The sequence below is a fragment of the Pseudopodoces humilis genome, chromosome 7 (assembly GCF_049639895.1).
Source record: "Pseudopodoces humilis isolate 2021_Gansu_Grassland_sample_001 chromosome 7, ASM4963989v1, whole genome shotgun sequence".
Classification (NCBI taxonomy): Eukaryota; Metazoa; Chordata; class Aves; order Passeriformes; family Paridae; genus Pseudopodoces; species Pseudopodoces humilis.
In genome coordinates, this window is record NC_142206.1 from 7,463,485 (window position 1) to 7,489,202 (window position 25,718).

The 25,718-nt window shown below is 38.6% G+C and overlaps 2 protein-coding genes across 3 annotated transcripts in view; one reads left to right on the plus strand and one right to left on the minus strand.

The window, feature by feature from the left end:
• The window catches only part of PDE3B (phosphodiesterase 3B), an 82,043-nt gene extending 72,995 nt beyond the window's left edge, over positions 1-9,048 (plus strand). The window contains exons 10-16 of the mRNA XM_014257911.2: positions 1,293-1,404; positions 2,114-2,227; positions 3,873-4,072; positions 5,406-5,609; positions 5,845-6,006; positions 7,267-7,516; positions 7,860-9,048. Coding sequence (XP_014113386.2) covers positions 1,293-1,404; positions 2,114-2,227; positions 3,873-4,072; positions 5,406-5,609; positions 5,845-6,006; positions 7,267-7,516; positions 7,860-8,086 — 1,269 coding nt within the window. The 3' untranslated portion in view covers positions 8,087-9,048. The remainder of the gene's footprint in view (positions 1-1,292; positions 1,405-2,113; positions 2,228-3,872; positions 4,073-5,405; positions 5,610-5,844; positions 6,007-7,266; positions 7,517-7,859) is intronic.
• Positions 9,049-17,929: 8,881 nt separating this feature from the next.
• On the minus strand, positions 17,930-23,710 carry CYP2R1 (cytochrome P450 family 2 subfamily R member 1). 2 transcript variants are annotated; one of them, XM_088057627.1, is made up of 5 exons: positions 23,438-23,710; positions 21,616-21,757; positions 20,704-21,336; positions 19,363-19,692; positions 17,930-18,752 (listed from the first exon to the last, which is right to left on the minus strand). In XM_088057627.1, the coding sequence occupies exons 1-5, from the start codon at positions 23,699-23,701 to the stop codon at positions 18,577-18,579; spliced, it is 1,545 nt and encodes a 514-aa protein (XP_087913753.1). In that variant the 5' UTR covers positions 23,702-23,710; the 3' UTR covers positions 17,930-18,576. The 2 variants fall into 2 exon arrangements, with proteins under 2 accessions (XP_087913753.1, XP_087913754.1); XM_088057628.1 differs by lacking the exon at positions 23,438-23,710 and having other exon boundaries at positions 20,704-20,900; positions 21,616-21,749.
• Positions 23,711-25,718: the final 2,008 nt, after the last annotated feature.

Sequence of the window (25,718 nt, forward strand, 5' to 3'; positions counted from 1 at the left end):
AGGGTGGATAGGTTAGACTCACACTGACTAGCTTTTGCCATAATCTGCCATTTCCCGTGCAAAATTATCTCCTGCTTTCAGAATTACTACTCTGTTTGCCAGCCATTGCTTTTTTCTTTACTCCAGTAAAATATTTCTGCCAACACCACACTTGTGGGGGAAAGGAGGTGATTTTTTGGGCAGTCTTTTGCCTCTTGATCCTACAAACAGTGAGATTTTTTTTCCATTCTGCTTTCTGCGTGTCCCTTTTATCTCTTCCTGACTTACCCCTAAGCTCTTCCGTGCAGTTTTGTGTTTGCTGAAGCCAAAACTGCTGGCAGGTGCAGGAGTAGGATTCTGTTTGCTCTTACCCAGCTTTTCCCACCCATCAAGGTCATCTGGAAGCTTCTGTCCCTTCTTTAGAGTGGATTCAGCAGTTCTGATCTGACCACTGAACAGTTTTATTTCCAGTATCTTGGTTTTCCACTCTGCAGTGATGTCCCCTAATTTTGCAGCTCCTGTTCCTCTGAGCACCTCCCATGCTTCAGAACTTCTTGTTCCTCTCCTGTGTCTAGGAAAAAAAGTTATAAAAATGAGTAGAAGCGACTTGTTTTTATTTTTTAATTTTTTTATTTTTAATATTTGCAGCTTTTGGGGGGATTAGGCTTTGCTAAGTTCTACATGTAACCCATAATATACGATTTTTATACATACATGGATATTCTGAGTACCTTTTGGAGATACTTCTTTATTTACCAGCTCATTTTGTTAAAAACACTCAAGATAAATCATAATAAATACACAAAATAGGGCCTTTTTGCCAAAGTCTCAAAAACAACCACAGCACTGAGGGGTTGGTGTTGTTTGTTTCTCTTTGTTTTGTTTTATTATTAATGACTCTGCTGTTATAATTAAATAATTAGAAGTTTTGAATAAGTCAGAATATAAATTTCTTCTTTTTGGGTCACTAATGGAATAAAGTGCGACTTATTTAGCCTCATGAAAAATTTTGGGGTATATTATTAAAAATCATAATTGTTGTGCAAAAAGCTGCGCATAGAATTATCAGTAATGAAATAAAATCTTTTATTATTATTTATTGAGAGGATCATATAAATCCACATTTATGTGCTAAAAAATTATTAAATAGATCTCTATGACAATAGAATTCTGATAATCTTTAGTGGAATATCAGCGATTTCCATGCCTGTCAGCAGAGAAAATTCTAAAAACAAGAATATTTTTAAAGCTGAAAAAGCAGAACACGCATCGGTACACCTTTCAGACTTAAATTAATTTTGATCTTTGTTTAGGTAACTTACACCTTGTTTCAAGACACTGGCTTGTTTGAGATCTTCAAAATCCCCACTCAAGAATTCATGAATTACTTCCGTGCGCTAGAAAACGGCTACCGGGATATTCCCTGTAGGTACTCCCTGGTTACACACGGAATTTGCTGGGTGCTTTTGTATTTGTAGGCTGCTCATTTAATTCATTTGATGAATGCACTTGGCAGAGCTTAGGACGGGTCTGATGCATAGCTGGACAAAGCGGGTGGGCTCTAAAACTGGGTTTGTTCATTTGGAGTTTGACGGTAATCTTAAAGAATTCGAATCAGGAGTTGAATCAAACGCACTGAGCTCAGTGGGAGGAGAGCTGCTGATTTAACAGAAATTTGGGTGAGGTCCTTAATAAAATGAGAAGGAAATAGAGAATTTTGATGGTATTCACCTTGCTGTGCAGGGCAGCCAAATTTATTGGAAAACAAAACAAAAAACCACACTTCTCCACTCCACAGATGTTTGCCCAGGTGCTTGTAGGTATCAGATTGCAGGCTATGCTTGTTTCTCACCATTATTGATTTAAAAGGCCATTTAATCTCTTCCTGAGGCCCAAGTAGGATGAAGTGTGTATAGACAACATTTGATGTTTATCTAACTGCCTTCTTAAAAATGTTCAGTGATACACATATCTACTACTAACACTTAAAATTCTGCTTTTCCTTTCATATTTCATAAAATCTCACTTACAAAGCATTCTGTACGTTTCTCTTTTTTTTGGTTGTTTTTATTTCTCCTTTTGATGGCATTTCAGATAATGGGGTTTTTTTTAATTGTATCTTTCTGATTTTCAGATCACAATCGTATCCATGCCACGGATGTGCTCCATGCAGTCTGGTACCTGACCACACGGCCCATTCCTGGCTTCCAGCAAATCCGTAATGAGCGTATAATGGAGGCTGAGATAGGTATGTACCCACACAGGTTATTTTTGTTCTGCTGGAGAATGTTATCATGAAACTACAGCAGGTAAACCAAATTACTCTGGAAGAAAATATCTAATTATTCTTATGACTCGGTTCTTTTTTTTTTGTTGTTCTTTTTTTTCTTTTTTTTTTTTTTTGTACTTTAATATGAGGCAGTAGAAAAAAGAATCACAAAGCACACACCGTTCAGAAATATCATGCAATTGACTTTTAGAAAAATTATTAGATGAGTAATGGTTAGTTTGTTAGCCAAGAAAACTGGTTCACTTAATAAATTTTCTATGCTGAATGAAACCTCTGTATTCTGCCATAGTCAGGGTATTTTTAGCATTTGAAATACATTAGGCTAATATTTCTTAACTTTATTGGAAAGTTAAATAGACCAAGGAGAAAATACCAAGGTATTTAACTTAATTGAAGTTCCCCTTAATGGCTTTAGTAGAAAAATTAATATTTTAGAATTCTCTGTTAGGTATCAGATGCAGATTTTGAAATACTGAAGTGACTACCCCAACAGTAACTGCATAAGAGTGTCCCTGAAAAGGAAATAATACCTCCAAATTCAAAATTTGTGTGAAGTTACTGCCAATGAAACTTGCTTTTGTACTGTCTGTGACTTCATAAAACTAACTGTTAAATTTAGAATTTGTCATTTTTACCAAATTGTATCCTGTAAGTAAAGGATAAAAAAAAATTGCTGCAAACATAGGCTTTGATGCTAAATGGTTTGTTTTTCAGAAAAATGAAGAGGGGAAATCAAGCACTCTCCAAGAACTCTGTTTTATATGTGTAGTAGAAAAAGACAAGACAGAAGTCATGTGGCTTTTAAAAAGCTGGAATTTTCTCTTTTTTCCAAGTGTGTCCATATCTATTGATTGCACCCTATTGTCTTTTCTTTCTCCAAGTGTTAAATGGGTTGGGACTGGACACTTAAATGGAGAAAAATGATAAAAATAATTTTATTCTTCTCTACAAAAAAAGAAAAATTATTATAAGAAATTATAATCTTACTGCTTGGTAACTCTTCCAGTATAAATATTTTCAGGCTTTTAATCCTTGCTTAATCTATTAAGGCAAAGGAGATGCTTTTATATTATGCATTGATGAAATAAATGCTATTCCTTTTCCTTTCTTTTAAAGTAGTGACTTTGTCCATGGGAAAGAGGATAATAAAACTGAATCTTCTTATCATGCAAATATTTCTAAATTAATGGAGTTAATTCCTTTTGCAGTAGTTTCCACTGTTCCCCTCCAGGTTTTCCCGTAGGTATGCAAGTTCAAGGAATGGGAAAATTATAGAAATATTAAGGAATGTGCTGAGTAATCTTTTCTTGGACTAATTCAGGTTGGAGACAAACAGTAGAGTGCTCTGTTAGTACCACAAATTTGCAACTCAATGGCACTTCAACTTTTTTTTCAGAATTGTTAGTTTATCTGTAAGCATTATTATGACATTTTCTTTTTTAAAATGTAATTCTTTGCCAATTATTCAGCTTCATGACAGGAAGGATAACTACACCATGTTTGCAACAACATCTGGCTGTTTATATGTATTTACAACATAGTTACAAATATGAATGTAATACTGTTCTAAAAAAAATTTAATCAAATGTTTGGTTTTTTTTAGATGAAGCTAGTGGAATCGCCCCAGTTCAGGTCAGCTACACTTCTTCAAAAAGCTGTCCTATTTCTGATGACAGTTATGGTTGTCTGGCATCAAACATTCCTGCTTTGGAATTGATGGCTTTGTATGTAGCAGCTGCCATGCACGACTATGATCATCCTGGACGTACAAATGCTTTTCTAGTGGCCACAAATGCACCTCAGGTAAGAACCTCTTCACACAGAAAATTACTTGGTTTTGCCTGAAATCAGTAGAAAGATTTTTTTTCCTAAAGTATCCCTAAGTAAATTGTTTAGGATTTAAGTATTTAAGGCCCAATTTAAGAAATGGGGAAATCAATGTGTACTATACTTGTGTAATATTTTTGGTTTTCTTTCCTGTTAAATTCTGATGTGTTTTGTATGTACTGGTTGTGCATGCATGTAGAAACAACTTTCAGTTTGCAAAATTGAAAACAACAACATAAACCAGAGCAGGGTAAAGGATTATTTCACAGAGAGCTGGCCCTAGGTCTGTTTAAGCAGTTATGATGGCTGTTTGTAAGTTACAGACAAGAAACTTAAATAATAAGAACATCAACAACAACAATAGATGAGAAACTAGTACAGCTTCTTAGGAGATAAAGACTTTGAAAGTGAACTTTCCAATCAGTTTTCAACAACTCATTATTACAAAGAGAATTTAGGATGTAGGCACTTACGTATTTCTGCTGAAAAAATCATACAAGGAGGAACAAAACCAAGCAACACAGACATCCATCACCAAGGTTCAAAATTACAAGCATTCTTTGAAAAACTGAAAAAAGCATTGGCAAAATGAAGTTTTTTTTCAAGTTCTGTTTAACCTGTATTGGATTCATTATTTTCTAGGGTGTTCTATATAACCATGGAAACTGTGAATAAAGTCTGCTACTGTTTTTATGTTTCAGTTAGCTCATTTTCAGTTAAAATTTCTGCATCAGTGTTAAACATAGCCCTTTGAAAACCAGTGATACTTTGCACCGTTTTCCATTATGACAGCTCTTGTGTGTTTTGGAGTCGTTTTTGTGGTGGGATTTTTAGTTTGTTCTGGTTTTATGTTTATTTCTTTGTTTTTGTTGGTTTGGGTTTTTGTTGTTTTAGTTTTTCGAGCACAATTATGAGGGATTAAAAGCACATACTTAGATTTATTTTTTTACCTTGTTTTCCTTTTTTCATCACTGTGTGATGTGAAACACAGTGCTCCACACATACACTGTGCAAAATCTCAAGTGATTTATGCATGAGCGCCTCCAGTCTGAATGTAGCTGTCACTAAGACATTGTTAAGAACTTTTAAAGAAATAAAGAATTTTGCTAATTATTAAGTCTGGTGGGGGTGTTTCCCTCATCTGTCTTTTTTGTGTCACTTTAATCCCAAAATTAAAAGATGAAACATAATTAAGTTTTTTTTTATTTTTACCTAATGTTGTTTCTGATTAACCCTTAAACTTCAGAATATTTAATTACAACTTTAAAACTGTGTCATTTATGATTCATTGTTTGTTTCATTCCTGTAGGCTGTTCTCTACAATGACAGATCAGTCTTAGAAAATCACCATGCTGCATCTGCCTGGAATCTTTTCTTATCACGACCAGAATACAACTTTTTATCGAACCTTGATCACGTAGAATTCAAGCGCTTTCGTTTCTTGGTGATTGAAGCAATCCTTGCCACAGACCTCAAGAAGCATTTTGATTTTCTTGCAGAATTTAATGCCAAGGTTTGTTCCACTTTAGTCTCTGCACTGATCTGGTCTTGATACACCGATGTCATCATCGCTTCTCAGTAACTGTTAGTTTTAATTATCGGCATTTAAAGTTTTATATTATTGAAATTTAAGCTGTTAAAATGCAAATAGAGTATTTCCTTTGTACAAACCAGCTGTAGATTGTTTGTAGATTGCCTAATAAGCCCATGGCTGAAGAGTTTTAACTGGATGTCTGTGCCTGCCCCAGGTCAATGACATGAACAGCAATGGCATAGAATGGAGCAATGAGAACGATCGCCTGCTGGCCTGTCAAATATGCATCAAACTGGCTGATATTAATGGCCCAGCCAAAGTCAGAGACCTGCACCTGAAATGGACTGAAGGCATTGTCAATGAATTTTATGAACAGGTGGGTATGGAAAGAGCAATTTTCTCTTTTTAATGATGGGCAGATAATTGTTTCTTTGTTTTGCCAGTGGTTTAAGTAAATTGAGCTTTGTTCCTCGTTTTAAATCTTCAGGTAAGGTATATCCATTTTCTCATTCTGAATACTGAAATATATTTTCACAGGTAGCTTACTAGCATGATCTTTTAGTTTCTAATAATTGTGTTAGAAAACAAGCTTCCAGCCAATATTCTCCATTTTTCAGATATTAGGGGATTTTTGAGGGGGAGAGCTTCTTTCCTTAGGATGATGCTGATAAATCAAAATAACATCTTTTACTTTTGGAAGTTAAGTTCACAGATGTGTTTCTAGGTGAAAGAATATGTACAAAATCCACAAGACTGAAAATGTTCAGCTCTAAAACTATCAGGTCCATGGAAGTGCTGAAATCGTAGCTCACATTTTTCAATGAGCAGCTGTTCAGTGTTTTTCTCCTCCAGTTTATAAAATGGGGGAAAAAACCAAAACAACAAAACAAACCACTTTACTCTGGATGTTAGAGCTCATTTCATTGTTCTGTGGCATTGCAGGGGATGCCATTACCAGCAGGCCTTGCTGTGGCTGGTGACTCTGACACTTTCTCTGTTCAGCAGCTCAGCAGCTGAAGTTGAATCTCCGCCTCCTCTGAAGCCATCCTGTAAAGGCAAAGGAATAGAAGCACCAGCAGAACTAGTTCTCCATCCAGACACAAACTGGAGGGAGGATTATGGACTGTGCAAGTCTGAGCCATAATGTGTCTTTATTTTAAACTGGCTTAATTTCAGTTCACTTAGTCTGTATCCTCCCCAGTAAAGAGATACAATCCATGTGATGGTTTATGGAATCACAGAATATCCTGAGTTGGAAGGGGCCACAGGGGTCATCAAAGCCAAACTCCTGGCTCGGCACAGGACACCCCAAGAGTCTCACCCTGTGCCTGAGTGCACCCTCCAAACGCTCCTTGAGCTCTGTCAGGCTGTGACCACTGCCCTGGGGAGATATTCCAGTGCCATTCTCTGGGAAAGAACCTTTTCCTGAGATCCAGCCTAAACCTCCCCTGGCACGGTTTCATGCCTTTCCCTTGGGTGCTGCCACCTCTGACTGGAGACATCGGTGCCTCTCCACGCGATTCCCCTCGTGAGGAAGCTGGAGGTTACTCGCTTCATTAAAAGCAATTTTTAAAATAACAATTTAAAGCTAATTTTGTGAGAAATTCTGATAAGTTTTTTCTCATTTCTTTTTCAGGGTGATGAGGAGGCAAGTCTTGGACTACCTATAAGCCCCTTCATGGATCGTTCTTCTCCACAGCTTGCGAAACTGCAGGAATCTTTCATCACTCACATAGTTGGCCCCCTTTGTAATTCCTACAATGCAGCTGGGTTGCTTCCAGGGCAGTGGGTTGATGAGGAGGAGGAGGATGCAGAAAGCACTGAAGATGATGATGGTGCACAGTTAGAGAGTGATGATGAAGAAATGGAAGATGATCTTATTTTAAGTAAGTTCCTGTGTTTGACTCGGTGCTTAGTTGTCCTCCAGTAGCTTCAGACATAACAGTGAGAGTTGAGGTTGTGCAGTACAAATCTTGTAGATTTTGCTTTTATGCTGCTTCATACATTTTTCTTCTCTTAATAAAAATTTAGTTGCTACCAGGAGACTTGCAGTTTAAAACAGAAACTTGTTGATATCTTTTGCCATGCCACTGTTTAAATATTCAGAATAATCATCCATGTGCTTTGCTCAAATTTACATCTCTCTTGCAATGTGCCACTGGTTTTGTATGTGTAAAATACAATTACTCAGAATGTCAAACAATCCAATATGCTTATCCTTTTTTACAGAAGCTCAAAGGAAAAAAGGTAGACGGATATTTTGCCAGCTAATACACCACCTCAGTGAAAATCACAAAATATGGAAGAAGGTGATCGAAGAGGAAGAAAAAAACAAAGCAGAAGGAGCCAACCTGCTGACTGAAATCTCATCTTTACCTCAAGCAGATGACATTCAGGTTATTGAGGAAGCTGATGAAGACGATGAACGACAACTAGGAGAAGACAAGACATGCTAAGGGAACTCCGGTGGTGTCCAGTTTGTATTTCTGCTGAAAAAACAGAAATTTAAAAAAAACAGCCTAAGTTTTTTTCCACTGTGCTGACTTCAGCCCGACGCAGTTCACATAAAATCGAAAGGCCTTAATACTGTGAGAGGATTCTTTTTACTCTGGTGGAATCCCACTCCTATGCACTTTCGCCACACAGAATATGGAACTTTATTCAGAGATCGAGTATTGTACGCCCTGATGCAAAGTTCTTTATGCCTTAGTTGGTATAAAATATCCTGATATAATGCTGCCTTGCTGAATATGGAACTCTTCTTTTCCTTGAGGTACCTGCAGTTTTTAAAAATAAAACAAAACAAACATTCAGTGACTTTGATTACCAAAGTGGCAAGAACTTTTCGCTAACAAGGAACCGCGGGATGAATCCTAATGTTGTCTTGAGTTGCTTATTTCATGTTGTTTTTGAACATGAATGAGAAAAAAAAGTCTGTGCCTACATGAAAACGATGTTACTGCTGCAGTGCAAGCCTGTTGTGGGGTGTCTACTTAGTGCAGTAGTGTGCTTCATGTAGTCATCTCAGAGCAACCGTTCAAGGACTGTGACATAAATGCTGAATTCTGATATTTGTGGTTTAAAAGGAGGAAAGAAAATCCAGGTGCATCTATTTCTGATGCTTTTTATTATTGTGCATAATCTGATGTTTTATTTTTGCAGAAAATATTCAGGTTTGCAGTGGATGTTTATGATAATTCATTGAATACAAGGCCATTCTCATCTGTTGCCTTGCCTGTTTTGTGGTAGAACATTAAAAACCTGTTCAGCTACTTAAATTATGAAGGAATTTTATTCTTTTAGTCATAAGTAATGTTGTATTTCCTGCCCTTACTCAGGTTCATGTTTAAAAACAAGTCAACCACATCATAGATTTTTATCTTGCACCCATTTCCCATATTAAATTTTAAGGAAACAAGATCATATCTCATTTATTCTTTGTATGTAAAGCTTTAGGAGAATTAAAGATTTTTTTTTTTTAAAAATACATAAACTACTGTTTCAAAAAGGCTATTTTAATTTGCCCCACACTTTTTTCTTCCATCACAAACACAGCTTTTATTACCTTCAAGTTTGATCTACATCCTGAAATACACATATGGAAATCAGAAGGTGGAAACTTTGTGTAAAGCCTGATACAAGATAAAAATCACTGTACTGTACTGCATTTTAGATTGTTGAGTTTTAAAATAACAAACTTACACATTCCACCCCAATGTATTTTTAGAAACACTACCATTGTAGGTCTAATTTGTAAACAAACAAACAAAAACCAAAAAAGTCATAAATAAGGCTACAGGTAAGCAAGCCACAGGTAAGCCTAGTTTTAAAAGTGCTCCTTTTAGTACTAAACCTTTAAATGCTGTGTAGTAGAACTGAATAAAACCCAAATGCACGTGTGCTATTTCTAAATGTGTCTCAGCATATTTGTGTTTGCATCAATTGTCTTGGAAAAAAAAAAAAAGATAACCTTGTGTAAACTGTATTACACTATTTTACATAGAAGTTCATTCTGTTTCATTGGCCAGTTAGTTTAAATAACTGAGAGGTTTGGGGTTGGTTTTTTTTGCATTTTTCACTAATAAGCCTTTTGTTGATGCACTTAAAAGACCACTGAAATGTGCTTTTGCAATATCTTCAGTGCCAAACTCCCCTTTGCTGCCATTATCACTATCACTGCAGTTTTTTTGTAACATGAGCAGTGTTAAACCAGATGTTTCTGTCATTAATAAAATGTTGCACTATTGAAGCTGGCACTTACTGATCCTACACCTGTATTTTACATTTCTTTGATCATATATTCTTCTTACAGATAATGTGAAGAATGGAAAAATTCTGATTCTTTCAGTTTGCTGTATTCTCAGCATTTTGTGTTTAGATAGTGTGTTTGCGTACATAAAACGTCATTTTAATATTGTTTAATATCATTTTGCTTTATCTGAAAAAATGATACTAATTAGTTTGTCTGAAGTTACTGTTCTATTATTTTACATGACAAGTTTCCATTTTTAATTTCCCTTAAAATGTCATTATTTAAAAAATAGCAAAAGTGTAACAGGGTAAAAATTAAGATTTTATATTTTACTAGAGCATTGGCAGGACTTAGATGTGGTGACTTTCTTATCTCAGGTTTCTTTTAAACTCTTCAGGGATATTGAAGGAATTTTAAAATCCAGTAACAAGCAGCAAACCTCAGTGTTTAATAAACTATAATGCCAATATGTATTTCCAATTAGATATTTCCAAGTTACAACAGCTTGCTTCAAAGATACATTTTAATTATGGATGTGTTCTAAATCCACTCTAAAGTGCCTGTTTTTTATGTGTGCACAGTGACCAATTGTTACTCTAGGAGCAAAGGGAAAAGACTGGAAAAAGGCAGGTTCAGGGAATGTTTGCAGAAGTGGGTGTGGCTAAAGGTGTCTTAATTCTGTCAAAAATGGTAATGGAGGGTCCTCTGAATGTTGATTGAGCTGTTGTCCAAAATAACGTCTCTCCATGTAAGGCACATCATTCTTAAATCTGTGATCACACTTCAGTAATTCACAGCTGCCAGGGGATGCCAAGTGGTGCTGAAATCCACACAAAGGAACGCACTTAAAACACTTTCTAACACAACACTACCTCTTGTTTTTTGCTTTTTCTTCTTTTTTTTTCCAAGAAGTGGACTAAATTAGCCTACACTGAAGTTTATGCCACACAGAAACACAACTTTTATGTGTAATTTTCTCAGGTTTGTGTTTCCCCTCTTATTGCCTTATTTTACAACGTGTGTTGGATTACTTGTGCCCATACATACAGAACTAGAACCTACCAAGTTTTCTATAAGGACAAAATTCTCTCTGAGCTTGTGGAGTCCTCTGGATGTGAAGGAGATGCTAAACCACTCAAAATGAAAAACCTGGTACCTCCTCCTGTGACTTCTTCCTCCATGACTTCCTCCAAAGTTAACAGTGAGTGCAAGGTTCAGAATGAAAGGAATGGTGTGGCATTGCTTAAGGTAAGTCCAGACTAATGAAGCTTGTGTAAAACCTGATTTGCTCTGTGCATAGAAGCATTTCTTTGTATTTACATCCAGTCTTAACCATGACCAGTGGCAGGTGACTCAGCAAAAGGAGTTAGCAGAATTCAAGAGCTCAAAGCTTTAGCTTTGGTGCTGGCTCCTTGTGTAGATGTAGTTGAATCTTGGCTTCTGGATCCTTTGGAAACATAGACAGAATCTGAGGTAATCCAGAGCATGTTATTGCCCATGGAGGGTGTGGGGTCCCCCTCACAGGAGATACTCCAGCACCATCTGGGCACAATCCTGTGCCATCTGCTCTGGGATGACCCTGCTGGAGCAGGGATGACCCTGGTGGTCCCTCCCAGCCTGACCCATCCTGTGATTCTCTGTGGCACCAACATTCACATGGCAGCACTTCCTCTTTTGTCCAAAAAATCATTTGAGATGTGCAGAATTGTTAAGTGTCTCATACTTACAATGGTGAGAGCAGGAATCCCAGTCTGAGAGATGTTTTGGGCTAATAGGATGGAATTAGCTCGGATGATGAGGACTAGAAAGAGGCAAGGATGGCACAGACACACAAACATACTGAAGATATTCAGAAGAGAGACACTGTTTATTGCCTCAGGCCAGTTGGTATTCAAAATACTATATAGACAGTATGTCTTTTTCAGTTCAGAATACAAGGGTTTTTAGAAATGAAATGAAAATGGTAATGGAAATAATGATGCAATTATCACAACTCAAGCTGTGATACAAGGTTTAGGAAATTGATCCTTCAGTGGCCAATAAAGATTAGATGAGATAAAACTAATATAAGAAGTTGATTAAATGAGGTACAAAAAGTATAATCAAGATAGTATCTATTTTGCTTTCTTCCTCCAGCTCTCTTCAGAACTGTGTCTCTGGACAATGTGCTGCTTCATTCGTGTCTATGTTAAGGCAAATGAGGAAATTAATTACTTTCACTTTTCCAAAGAGGAATTTTCCCTTTGATATCTTCTGAAGTGAGCCTTTAATTTGCCATTAAATTATACTGTGGATTCCCTGAGATGAAGCTGAGAAAAGAACACAATTTGTAACTGCTCCCTATCTGATCTTAGTTTAATAGGGCTATATGCAATCAGTTTATTTGTCCTCTGCTTAATGAGAAGGAACAACACATTTCTAGAAGAAAGAGGAAAGAAAGCTGCTACAGGATAAACATTCCATTGCCCTTGGCTTTAGGTATGTGATTCACACTTACTTGGTTCTGTGTGACACTTCAGACACCCTTCAAAAAGGGCACAACACATCCAGAAGTGTGTGACAGGAAGGTTTCTTTTGGAATCTCTGCACCAGGAGTCATCTTTTGATTTCTGGACTTGCAGAGATCACAGCTGGTAGCAACTGGTGTCTGTGGTAGCTTGCACTACACAGACCGTGCTACCTGGCAGAGTGTTGTCCTCTGGAATCTCATGGAGTGAAAATCTCCTAGTGAGGTGAAACCTTCTGTCTGCTGGTTTATCTGTGGGGTTTCAAAAGGAGGGGGAAAAAAAGTAACATTTAACCAGTCCAGCCTTCAAGTACTGGTGAGAGACCGCGGTGTTTCAAATGATCCCCACCATTCACCTTGTGATTTGTCCATGTTCTAAACATCCTGCCAAAAAACAGGTGATGAGTCACTTCTGACTCATCTCTCTGGATCAGCAGAACCCTTTGCACCTTGAATGAGATCAAAATATCTTCATTTTAATTGCATATAAAACAAAAGGTAATGCTTAGCTTAAAATGCAGGTATCATACCAAAAATACTGAGGATAGAGTTGACATTAATTATTGCACAAGAGTGCAGATTTTGTCCCCTGTGCCAGTCAGATGTGAAAACTTGCTCCTATATATAGTCATTCAAATGGGCTTAGCATGCCCCTTTCTTTTATCATGACATTCATCCTACTAGAATTTATTATTCTGTAGTATTGCCAGTTTATCTGACTCATATTAACAAAGCTTTCTTTCAGTCAAAAAAGTGGAGAAGTAATAGTAAAACTCTATCTTTTGACAGTGGGTTTGTAATAATTTAATTCAGTCATTACCAAAATCCTGGTTCTCATTTCAGATGCCACCCCCCAGGTTGCAGAATTACAGTACAGACCAGTCAGACTGATGATGTGGCCTGAAGAGAAGGAGAAAGACAAAATTAATCAAAAAGATTTTTTCCTAGTCTAGAGAAAATGAGACTTGAGTGAGATATTCTAAGGTTACCTAATGAGACTGTTTCAAAGAGTAATCAGAATAATGCTTTCAGTGTTTATAGTGTTTAGGACAAGAAGTAACACCTTTAGGTTTCAAGGCTCAAACATGACTGATTGTCTGAGGATTGAGGGGGCTGTGACTCACTGAAATAGATTGTCTTGGGCTATTAAGAAAGTCTCTGCAAATAAAAAAGAAGTCTGAAAAACAGCTTTTAGTAAAACTGTTAGTGGACCAGATGAGTGAACTGCATAACTTACTGAGATCCTTTCTGAACCTATTTTTTAAACACTAGGGCAAGAGTAGAGGTCTGATATGTAAACTTTAAATACCAAGAAGAAAATGTGCACATTTATAGAAATAATAACATTCAAACAACAAGAACTGGAGACATCAACTCCTTTATTTCAGTAAATATTAAAACCTTTTTATTTTAAATATGTTTGACCCATAATTCATCTCTGACCAGGAAGAGTCTTTTTATTTATTGAGAGAGCTAGAATCCTCTTGAAAAAATAGACCAGATTTGAACCTTAGCCAGAGATAAGAATCTGTCTAATTGTCAGATTGTGAATAAATGGAGAGGCAGTAGCCAAAATGTTTTTTTTTAAAAAAATATGATTATCTAAAGTTAGTTTGCTAAAGCTAGTTGTATTTTAAATATTTGTCAAGCTGTGTGGGCCTTTCTAGATCTTAGGAAAGTGCATACTTAAGACATTGGGAGGTGCTGGATGCTTTAGAAGATGATGTCATTCATATACTTAGCAAAAGAATTAGTTTAAGTGAGTAGGGAGTTTTAGACAAATTTCAGCTCTTAGCACTAAATTTTATTCCAATCAAAAATGAATTATTCTTACAGTCTCTATATAATCATGAAGTTCATTATGGCACAAAGAGCTTGAACATTTTATAGATTATACCTACAATTTGTGGTGAAGTAAATGCAATATTAATCTACGTTGCATTTTTCTCTATAGTGTGGCAGTTTAGACTGTACATTCTTTGAGAGAGAAATGGTGTGTCTTTAAAGAATGTAAAATAAAATGGAACAAGATTTGAAAATGCCCTGAAGTTCCTTTATGAAGCAATTTTTATCCTTCCAAAAAAGAGCAATTAAATTAAGTTCCTAAACTATATCAGCTAAAGAGCGGTCCTAAGTACCAATATTTTTCCTGAAAAAATTAGGCTTATAAAGTCCTACTGTTATTATTATTATTATCATCATTAGCATTATCGTTGTTGTTATTGTTATTTTAGTGTTATTATTATTAATTCTTTTAAATTGAACTTATTGTGTAAATTAAAGAGAACCAAAACAGCATTTTGACCCCTTAAAGGGGGATGCCTGTGCAGAAAGGAAACCTAATTACCTGAGAATAACTGGAATTCTTTTAAATGTTTTATCCACAGTGATTCTATTCCCTAACTTCCATTTCTTACTGGTTTGAAGCTGTACCTGTATTACCTGTATTAGTGAAGGATCTGAGTAATGAGGCATCCTTTATCCCCATGTTTTGGTGAGGGTATAAAAGTCCATGAGACATGGATGGGTGGATCCTGTTCTCTGAATGCTGATGGGCCTAATGTGGATTAGCATCTTGAACAAATTATCTGTAATGTAAAAAGCTTTTTAATACATAATGGGGTTTTTTCATGCTTCTGATAAACCATAGTTTACAAAAAATTAAAAATATTTCCTTTAATATTTTTGGCATGAGTGTAGAAAAGGAAGTCAGCAATTGAAAACAGCAGTAGAATAAACAGCAAGTTTACTCTGTTTTCTAGAATATTGCTACAGGCTGGTCTACATCACATGTAAAATTTCTGGCTAGCAGCCATCTGCTGCAGTAATAGCAAGATATTGGATTAGATTGCACATTCCTGATATACTCCCATTATTTTAATGTGTTTAATCTATTTGGAATGTTACTTATTCGGAAGAATGTAACAAATGTAACATCTCCTGAAGCCTGGCAGTCTTCTGAAGGAATGACCACTCTGAGTGTGGGCTCTGCCTAATTCTAATGACATGGAGAGAGTTGACAGCCTTCAAAAATGCCTGAAGGGATAATCTAGAATGGGGAGAATCTGCTGATGCCCAATTTACATTGTTATTAAAGGACAGAAGAAGGGAGAAGATTTCCAGAGCTGTAGTTTAATTCCTGAATTTTTATGTTTTCATATCCCATGCACTATTACAAAATTTTCACAGTCTAATTTTCACTCAATTTTCAAAGGGATTTTGCTATTTTTTACTGTGTTTTTCTCTGAGCTTTCTACTTTTCTCATGAATTTGCTGTCTTCATGATGACATAATCTGCCTCATCTACTCCCTAGTGCTTGCACAAAACCTTAAGTTCAATGCAGGCTCAACCCACTCTGGATATATATGAAAAGATATCACAGTAAGTTTAAACTATTTACATTCAGAGAAGCAGCAATGTTTTTTGAACTTTTATCAAATCTTCCTTTGTATAGTTAATTTCTGAATTAATTAACTAATGAACCTTCCTGCATTTATTAGGTTCATACTAAGGATGTGTTCATCAGCATCACTGAAACTGCTGGAAGTTCAGGAAATTAAGTGGTAATGAGTGAGATTTTTCTTCAGCATTTTTTCAGTGTCATATATGACATGCTTGCAGTGTTCCCTTTCCAGACTCTGGGGATGCTGACATGGCCAAAAACAACCCAAAAAAATTAAATGTAGGGATAGAGATTTGGAAAGAAGGATTTAAGACACTACAATGGTTCTGACTGCAGTTCTTGCACCAGTGTTATGAAGATACGCTGGTTAATACATCAACCTTTAATCCAAAACAATGTTAAATGGCAGCCAGCTGCTATCTATCCTAGATATTTCAGCTGGAATTCTCTGAACATCCCACCAGGAAATTCTGAACATCTGGCTGGCTGCTGTAATCAGTGTCGATACAGTGGAGAAATTCCAGAGGACTAGAAAAAACTACTGTTATGTCAATATTTCAAATTATTAAATTGGATCATTAGGATAATTCTAAGTCAGAGGGAAAGTAATGAAAAAGTTGATAGAGAATGAAACATGTAAATATGACTAATACTGATACACATTTAGAGAAAAGACAGTTTGTCAAATGTATTTGATTGCTCAAATGAGACCATAAGCTGGCAGATAATGGTTAGAGTTTGGATTGATATTCTGAGGCTTTTATAAGGCATTTTGATTTAGAAACCAGAATGACATATAATCAATATGGTTCTCATTAAATGGATTAAAGACTAGCCAGGAGTTAGATCTCAAAATACCTCAGCCAATAACTGGTCAGCTGCATTTTGAGCATGGATCCCTGTAAGAACTGGTTCTTGATGATTTTTAATCCTCCCCCCACTTCAATTAGCATTATTTGAGCCATGTTGTAACCAGAAGGATGGCCTAGAACTCTTGCAAGCCAGAAAGCAAGACCAGGTACTGAACAAACTCTGATGTCTGCTCTAAGAGCACAGGGTTGGGAACAGGAAGAATTGCCATGAGTCCAAAACCAGTGCTGAGCTCCTCAGGGCTGCTTCATACTGAAGGCACCTGAGCTCAGCAGATTACACAATTCCTCCTTAGGCATTTCACAAGCACACAGCATCTGCTTGGTACCCAGAGAAAACTTGATCATGACTCCTAACCCCACCACTTGCCAATGGCTTAGAAGTTTATTCAGTTTTCATGCTGTGCCCAATGCACAGCAATCAGGTTTGCCTCCTTCCTCTCTTTTTTTGAGTTTTAAATCTTCTCCACAAAAGGCACTTTCTCAGGAAGTGGAGCAGCCTGCCCAGCCTCTCTTCAGAGAAACAGGAACTTGTGTTAGAGCTGCTCTCTGTGAGACTTGTGGGTAAAATAATCCAGACCTGCTGCAATCTGAAGTCAACAGGCTGTTACGTGAGTGGACTGGTGTTAGCTCGCTTTGCTTTTTCTCTTTTGCTCTTTCAAAAGAAAGGAAGTATTTCTCCTGAGTATGAGCTGAAAATATCAGGTCAGCAGATGAACACCAATTCCTGCCTTTCAGCCTTCCTGCAGCTCCAAGTTGCAGCACTGTCTGTGTAAAAAGCCAGGTCAAACACTCACTCCTCAAATAGCTGCTTGCTTGTTTTGTTCTGAACCCTGTCCTGAGGCCCTCTCTCCTAAATTCTGAATACTGTGTTTGGAGTTCAGCTGCTCCTGCAAAGTCTGCAGACACAGGGCTTTATCTACCAATAACCACAAAGCAAGAGCTGGCAAGAATAATAAATGAAGGTGGCAGAAGTGTAGCCCTTACACCTAAAATTTGTGCTTAAAATTAATTTAAAAATCTGGTTTTCCCCATCCTATTGCACTTGCCCTCCTCAAAAGGTCTCTCCTCTGGTCAGAAGGGCGAGCAGTCTATTTTCTTTACTCATAGTATAGTTGCATGTGACTCTGGTAACACAAATACTGGCTTTTTCAGACTATTTAAGCAGAGATTAATCATTACACAGTACTTTTTATTGGGAGGCAGTGGAGGACGGGTGTCTGGAAAGGCAATATACTGGAGAAAAAAAGCCCTGTGATTGTCAGGAGTATGGCAATAATTGAACACTTTGTGTATGATGCTAAGTGAGAAGCAAGACATAAAAGATCTTGGAAGTGAATTCACGGTTATCTGATTAGCTAGAAAATTATGACCAAGTGGGAAGACAGGGAAAGGAGAAAGAAGGATTAAAATGCTTTAAAGACAATTTATTTTTTTAAGGCTGGAAAATATAGTCCATTCTTGGTTACAGATATTTAAATAGACACCTTTTAAAGCCCTTTTAGCTATGAAAATTTAATGGATTATTATAAAGAACGGCTTAGCTGGAATAATGTAAATGATATTTCCATGGATGAATTCAAGCATAAACATTTTGAACCATATTCTCCATGCTTATGAAAGTGTCCTCTCAAAGTAAAATGTCTTGCTAAGTAATTAAATATTTAAAACCTGTATCAGAAGTTAGATTCAATATAGTCTTCTGGAGTGAAAACATCACTTTCACACAGGATGTGTTCCACACTTTTAGTTCGCGTTTGTTTTTTTTTTCTGTGAAAACCAAGTAAAAGAGAAACTATTAGTTCTTTAAATCTTTGTTTTTCTGGCTTGAACACGTTTAGGAATAGAAGGCAAAGTGGATCCTGAGCCGTAGGTGGGAGCACTGTGCTCACCCTGCCCATCTCAGCCCTGCCCTTCACCGCCTTTCGGCGCAGACGAGGTACGGCTGTGGTTGTAAGGTCATCCCAAATCTCGGCTTGAGCTCTGGGATCACCCCATGAGGAAAATGCAGGTGAAACCGTTGTAGCAAGGAGGTGAAAAACAGAAACATTTCCATTCGAGCCAGCTGTTCTCCAAGACAATGCCTTCTTCCTGAATTGAAAAAAAAAGGTTTTAAAAAGATTTAAGATACCTCCAGTCACATTTTTGCTCTTATGATGAACAGAAATGGTCATTTCTGTGTTCCAGGAGTGCTGTGTGAAGCTGGTGGCAGTATTTTGTAAGAAGGGTAGGTGATAACTTACACTAAGAAACTGATTTTAGAGAATTTGTTGCTCACAAATGCCTTTGAAACCAGTTCTGTTTAATTTATTTAGATGCACTTGGTACTCACTGTATCTTTTCTTGAAGTGCCAGTCTAGATAGAAGATGCTTTAAAAAATGACATTGTGAATTTTAGCCTTTTCCCCCTACTATTTTCTTAATTACATCTATTGTCAGTCATTATTAACTGGCAATTATTAGAACTTTGAAAGGAGAATTCTTATTAGTTTATATATAATAATGAGCTCATCTGTATAAAAGATATTATGCTAAAATTTGTTATCTCCAGAGCGCATTATATTGAATATCTTTAAATTGAATTATATTGGATATCTTTAAATCAGAACTGAGGATATCATTCTATCCATTCACTGTCATTCCTTACACTTTACACATGTCTGGATTTGTGAAAAGGAACAGTGGAAGGAATTGCTCTTACCTAGGGAAAAAGGAATAAACGCATCTTTCTTGACAAACTGCCCATTACTGTCCAAAAACCTCTCAGGAAAAAACACCTCTGGATTGCTCCAGTACTTTTCATCAAAGTGAACAGAGTAGAGGTTTGTGATGACCGTGGTGCCTCCAGGAATGGTGTAACCACGCACAACAGTGTCTTTGGAAGTGGCATGGAAAATCCCTAGAGGGACTATGTTACAGAACCTCAGGACCTCGTGGAGAACAGCCTCAGTGTAGGGCATCTTGCACTTCTCTTCCAAGGTGGGCATTTTGGTCGGGCCAATGACAAGATCAATTTCTTTTTGAACTTGCCCTGTTAGGAATAAAAGCTGAGGTTTATTTTGTAACAGCCTCTACATTTTAATTTAAGCTAAAGTATTTGTGCATGTAAACAACTTTCTAAAAGAATATTGAAATATGATGTACCTTATATAAAAAAAAAGTAGCTTAGAAGCTTTTAAATTTAGACTCTATATTCCTATCCATGGTTAGTGCTGTTATTCCCACTCTGAACCAACAGTGAAATTGATATTAGAGAGATACTTTTTGGTCAAAGTACCAGTAGTAACTTCCCAAATTATCTGGGCCTCTCTTCCTCCAAATCCTGGAAGCCCCAGCTGAACCAAGCACTGGTTCAGGTTTTGGCAGGAGAAATGGAGGCAGTGAAAGCAGAAACGTGACTGTTCACCTCTAGAATCCAAACTTCTCCTCAAAATGTCTGGGCTAACACTCAGACATCTATGGCTGTCTTACTTAATGACTGTAACACATCTTCTTAAATGCCATTTCTGTTCTTCCTAAAGTCTAAGTATTCCCATCTATCCCATGTAAATCTGTTGTGAACTGCGGCATTTAAGTTAAAAAGAATTGTACCTAAATTGTTAACCATAACCTGATTTACATTTTTGCTGACACTCGTATGTTTTTAATTTAGTTTATTACTTTCACATTTAATTACATTTTCTTATTATTTATTAACTACATAGATTAGTATATCTGCCAACAACAGATCATGCATCAAAATGCTGAGCTTAAATATACTAGAAATACTTAAGAGTATTAAAGCTTCATAAAAATGTATTCACAAAATAATATGTTAAAATTTTATCACGACACTTGACTTTTGATATCCTTTTTGTCTGCATTTAAAATAATCTTTCCACCTCTGCCCATAGCATATCTGGTAAATGATACAATAGAATAATATATACAAAGTTTTTGGGTTTTTTTGGTGATGATTATGGATCAATGCACCACTTTGAAAAAGCATTTTAACTTTGTAATAGGAAAGCAAATCAGTTCCTCAAAATGTCAAATTTCTTACCTTGAATATTGGGATAAAGAGCCATAAATAACACTGCCCATCTTAAAACATTTGTTGTGGTTTCTGTCCCAGCTATGATGAGTTCTCCAACGGAGAAAATTAGATTTTCTCTTGAATATGTAGATTCTGGGTCATTTCCATTGCAGTCCATCTCATCTAAATATGCATCTACGAAATGTCGAGGTGACTGAGGCTTCCTATTTTCAGAGACACGTTCAATAAGCTCATGAAGAAACTCATAGACTTCAGCTGCATTTTTAAACAGCTGCTGGTGTTTCCCAAATGGCAAGATACCAATCCAAGGAAAAGCATTATATAAAAATACAGAAGCACTAGCAGCTAATTCAATGTTTTCACTAAAAATCTCAATCATGTGCTGAAATTCAGTATCTTCGTATGTGAAACGTTCTCCAAAAATAATCAAATTAGTAATGTTTGAAACAGCATTTGTTATCAAGTGCTTAAGATCAAAGGGTCTGCCTTTGTATGTATCAATGGCATCAAGAAAAAACAGAGATTCTTCTGAAATTTTGTGTTCAAAGGACCTTTGACCATATCCAAAAATTCGAAAGGTATTTACAGCTAATTTGCGGTGTTCTGTCCATCCTCTGCCATATTTACTGTTCAGTAAGCCTGAAAAAATATTTTGACAGTATTTTATGCAATGCTTTATTTTTCTTCCCCCATAAGATAATAAAATTATTTAACAAGACTAAAAATGAGACAAAATATTTCAGACATCTTGCTGTGGAACACAGTCCACAATCCTTTCCAAATAATATCTTTAAAGAAGCATCAAGCACTTTACGAAAGGACATCAAGTAGAGAAAATGGCTAAAGCAGATGCTTCACGTGATTTGTTCATCTATGGGACAAAAATTACTCTTTTGTACAGAAGGCATTAGCACTCACCTCCCATGTTTGTCAGCTTCTTGAACAAGGGAAGAGACGGCCTGTCTGCAAAAATTTCACTTTGATGGACGAGGCATTCCTTCACTGCATCATAGCCATTCAGCACAACAGCAGATATACCCCCGAGATCAAGGCTGAAGATCTTTGGGAGGGGGAAAAGAAGGGAATAAAAGGTGTCAAATGCTATTAAACCCAGTCTGGAGAACAAGGAAGGGAAAACTGAAATAACACTAAGCATCAATGTGAAATGAAGAGTTGAATAACCTTCAGCAGGGCACACAGTGACCAGAGGTGGGACAGCTGTGACGTTACACACATCTGTGATGAGCTAATTTGCTTTGTTAAAATATAAAATTAATTATAGCCCACACAACATTCTGTGCTTTGCTGTGCACCTAAAGAAACCAGTTCTCCAAATTAAGGACCAGGGATGCTTTCATTTAGTCCTTAGAGAGGAGTGAGAGCCAAAGTGACAGCCGACAACTGAGAGCAGAGCCCAGCGAGGCCCAGCTCCTGTTTCACAAGTGGTTAGCACAAGGTGCTCTGGAGAAAGGTACAATACAGCCTGCAGAAGACACATACAGGAGAAAAAAAAATAAGATAAATCTGAATCTACATTTTAAAAATTAAATCTGAGTCTAAACTCAAGAGTGAAACCCTAGATCCCTTTCCATACATTCCCTTAGTGTTAGAAATCTGTAATTTTGCCATTACAAATCTTTAGATTTTTCTCCATGTCAAAGCTGGTGACCTCCATAATACGAAATTGTGTTAGCCTAATTATACATTCTGTGACAACTGGGTTGCCACCCAAAGGGCTGTCAGGCACTGCAACAGGCTGCCTGGGGAAGTGGTGGAGTCGTCATCCCTGGAGACATTTAAAAGCTGCATGGATGTGGCATTTGGGGACAGGAGTTAGTGGCAGATTTGGCAATGCTGGGTTAACAGCTGGGCTCGATGATCTTAAGGGTCTTTTCTGACTTAAGTTGTTCTATGAGTCTATGGCTATTTTATTTTAGCAGACTTGGTATTTTCACTGTTATAACAGCTCTTCTTTTTTATGTGTCCAAGAAGACACTCCCAGTATATTTCTGCAAACCATTTGTGAGTTTTGTATACTACGGTCTAGCTTATTTATTTTTATTCCTGCATCATACATGTTTGCTTTTTTTATTAAAACCTTTGGATTATATTTTTCCAAAGTCTCCCAAATCCTAATGTGCTGTTTCCAAGTTCCCCCAAGTTCTGCAGGATCCTTTTGGACAGCAGATGACTAAAACTCCATACAGCATTCCAGGCAAGTAAAAAACTTGCTTAACATATTGGACAGCACATTCCCCTTCCTATTTCCGTTCTTCTTGTCCTAGTATTTTGCTTGAAAAGCATTTCCTTGTTTGGTTTTTTTTTTGTTGTTTGTTTTGTTTTTAATTACCAAAATGCGTGTTAGAGCTAGCTCGGAGTTAACTTTTACGAAGCTCGTAAGAGGAGATTGGCTGCTTCAAACGGGCTGATGGAAAGAAACGCCCGAGAGAGAAGAAAGTAAAAAAAACAAAAAAATAAAAAAATTTTAAAAAAAAATTAAAAAAAAAAAAAAGAGAGAAGGATCTGTTTTCACATGGTTACGCTAGTGGGCTGTAAGTATCTGGAACATCTCTCTGAAGGTACTCGGAAGCGCGGTTCCGCCGGAGCCCTGCGCTCCCGCTCCGGCCGGGCCGCTCCGCCCGCCGCATCCGCCCCGGGCCGGGCCGGGCGGCAGCTCCGGCGGGTCCCCCGAGCCCGGGCCGGCCCTCCCCGCTCCCGCGGGGCCCCGGGGCGGCGGTACCTGCCCGTGGATCTGGCTCTGCCGCCGCAGGTAGACGTGCGGCTGCTCGGCGCCCAGCGCGGGGATGTTGCCGAGCAGCGGCAGCCCCGCGGGGCCGGGAGGGAAGCCGGGCGGCCGCCGCTGCTTCAGCAGCTGCCGCACCACCAGCGAGAGGAGCAGGGCCAGCGCCGCCGCCAGCAGCAGGAGCCAGGTGCCGCTGCCCGCTGTCGCTGTCGCTGTCGCCGCGCCCGGGCGCGCCCCCGGCCCCGCCGCCGCCGCCCGCATCGGCCCCGCCGCCGCTTCCTCCCGTGCCCCGGCCCGCCGGCCCGCATTGGCCCGCGGAGGCTCCTCCCGCCGCGCCCGGAGCGCTCCCGCTTTCCTGCCGCTTTGCTGTGGGCTGGGGTGAGGTTTTCCCCGGCATAGTGCGCGGGGTCGGTCCCTCGGGGCTTGTGCGCGCTGGAACGCGGCCGGCCGCGGCAGCTGAGGGGAGGAACCGGCGGCTCTTTGCTCCTTGTTAGGTCTCTGTGGAATGTCAAACGCACGGTTTCGAGGTGTCTTTCCCAGACAGAGACACTTCAGGCTTGGGGGGCCTCGGGCCGATGAAGCCCGCTGTGATTCCCGCCGCCACATGTGTACCTGACAGATTTCTGGGGGGCGGGGGTGGGCGGCGGCCCCAGGTGCGATGCCCGTGATTCCCCCTGGTTCCCCCGGTTCCCCCCGGTTCCCCCTGGTTCCCCTGGTTCCCCCCGGTTCCCCCTGGTTCCCCTGGTTCCCCCGGTTCCCCCGGTTCCCCCCGGTTCCCCCGGTTCCCCCCGGTTCCCCCCGGTTCCCCGTGCTGCACAGCCTGGCCTGGCAGCACTGAGCAGCCCCGGCCAGGCCGGACAGCAGCAGGAAAGGCCCCGGAGTCCCCCGCGGGCAGCAGGGAGGGGAATGTCCCCTGCCCGTGTGACCAAGCAGCGCGGAGATCACACACAAAAGGTGCGAAGGTTGTTGTTACTCGGTGGGATGACGGCTCAGGAACGAGGGCTTGAGCTGCAGAAGAGGTCAAGATCGGTAGGGCAGAGGTGAAAGAGCAGCGTTGCTCTGCCGTGTGACATTCTTGGCAAAACACTTCAGAAACAAACCCAGATTTGTTTCCATTCACACTGGTTTTGTTATTACGTTAATACTGTTTTACAAGCAATGTTAGGAATAACAGGAACATTCCTGGCCGATTACAATTTCTGTGCTGTGTGTTTTGAACTTGAGATGTCTTTCTTGTTGAATTCATCTTAATAGGTGTACATAGATTTTTAAGAATATTGATAAGATCTAAACAGATGAGGAATTTATGCTGATGGAGGCCATTAAGAACCAGTGTCAATGCCAGCATCCTGTATCAAAACCTTACCAAGTTTGTCAGAATACAAAAAAGTAGCTTGAGCCCTGCTGGAGGTTTATTTTTTTCATTCTTCTTCCAAGTTATTTGTTCATCCTTTATTTCAGTGTGATACTGTCTTAATTATTTGGGTCACATCTGCAAAAAATATCAGTATTTTCAATGTCAGTGCCTAAAGTATGCTCACCAAAGGGCAGGAGATTCAGGACCTCAGCTTGGCTCCAGTCAGAGGAAGAATGAAGAGAAATTGCCAAGGAGTAAATTAAGATGTGCATGTGCTTAAGTATCTGAGAGAACATAGGAAGAGGTACTATTGCTTTGATTTATTTTTGCATCCTGTCTTCAATGCTCTGTTATTTAAGTGTTTAATACCCAAAGTTTTAGATGACCATGATTTCCACTGCATCTGTGTAAGAAAAGAAAGGTGATTAACAGTTCCGGCAGCAAGCATTTTGAAGGGGGGAAAAAAAGGGAAAAAATAGTATAGGAAAGACCCAAGAAGCAGGGGGGTGGGAGGGGAAAATTCAGAAGAAAAGTCCAAATATTTGACTAAAAAGGAAGGAATAGAAGAGAACAGTCAAAACTGACCCTGCTGTAGTGTTTGAGCCGTGAGGGTGGAGAAGAGACGCTGATGTTACCCACTGTAACAGAGGAAGGGAAACTGAAGAGGGTGATTGCAGAAAAATAAAATCCATTTTGGTCAAGCCAAAAGCTAAAAAAGATGGTGAATCAACCAAGATTAAAGGTCTGAAAACCTTTAAAAGATGTGTGATTAAATGGAGGTAAAAAGCACCAATATGGAAAAAGAGGACTGAAACTTGTCAAAAGGAAGTGATAAATAAACCCTTGTAGACAGATAAAATCACTTAGGGATGCAGGTTTAGGGATGCAAGGCTCCAGTTGCTGTCCAAGCACAGGATTCCT

Coding starts and splice junctions, on each gene's coding strand:
- CYP2R1 (XM_088057627.1), bottom strand. CDS start 23,701: ATGCGGGCGGCGGCGGCGGGGCCGGGGGCGCGCCCGGGCGCGGCGACA. Junction 21,337..21,615: donor GAAGCTGACAAACATGGGAG/GTGAGTGCTAAT, acceptor ATATTTTTTCAG/GCTTACTGAACAGTAAATAT. Junction 19,693..20,703: donor TCTTTATCCCAATATTCAAG/GTAAGAAATTTG, acceptor TATTCCTAACAG/GGCAAGTTCAAAAAGAAATT.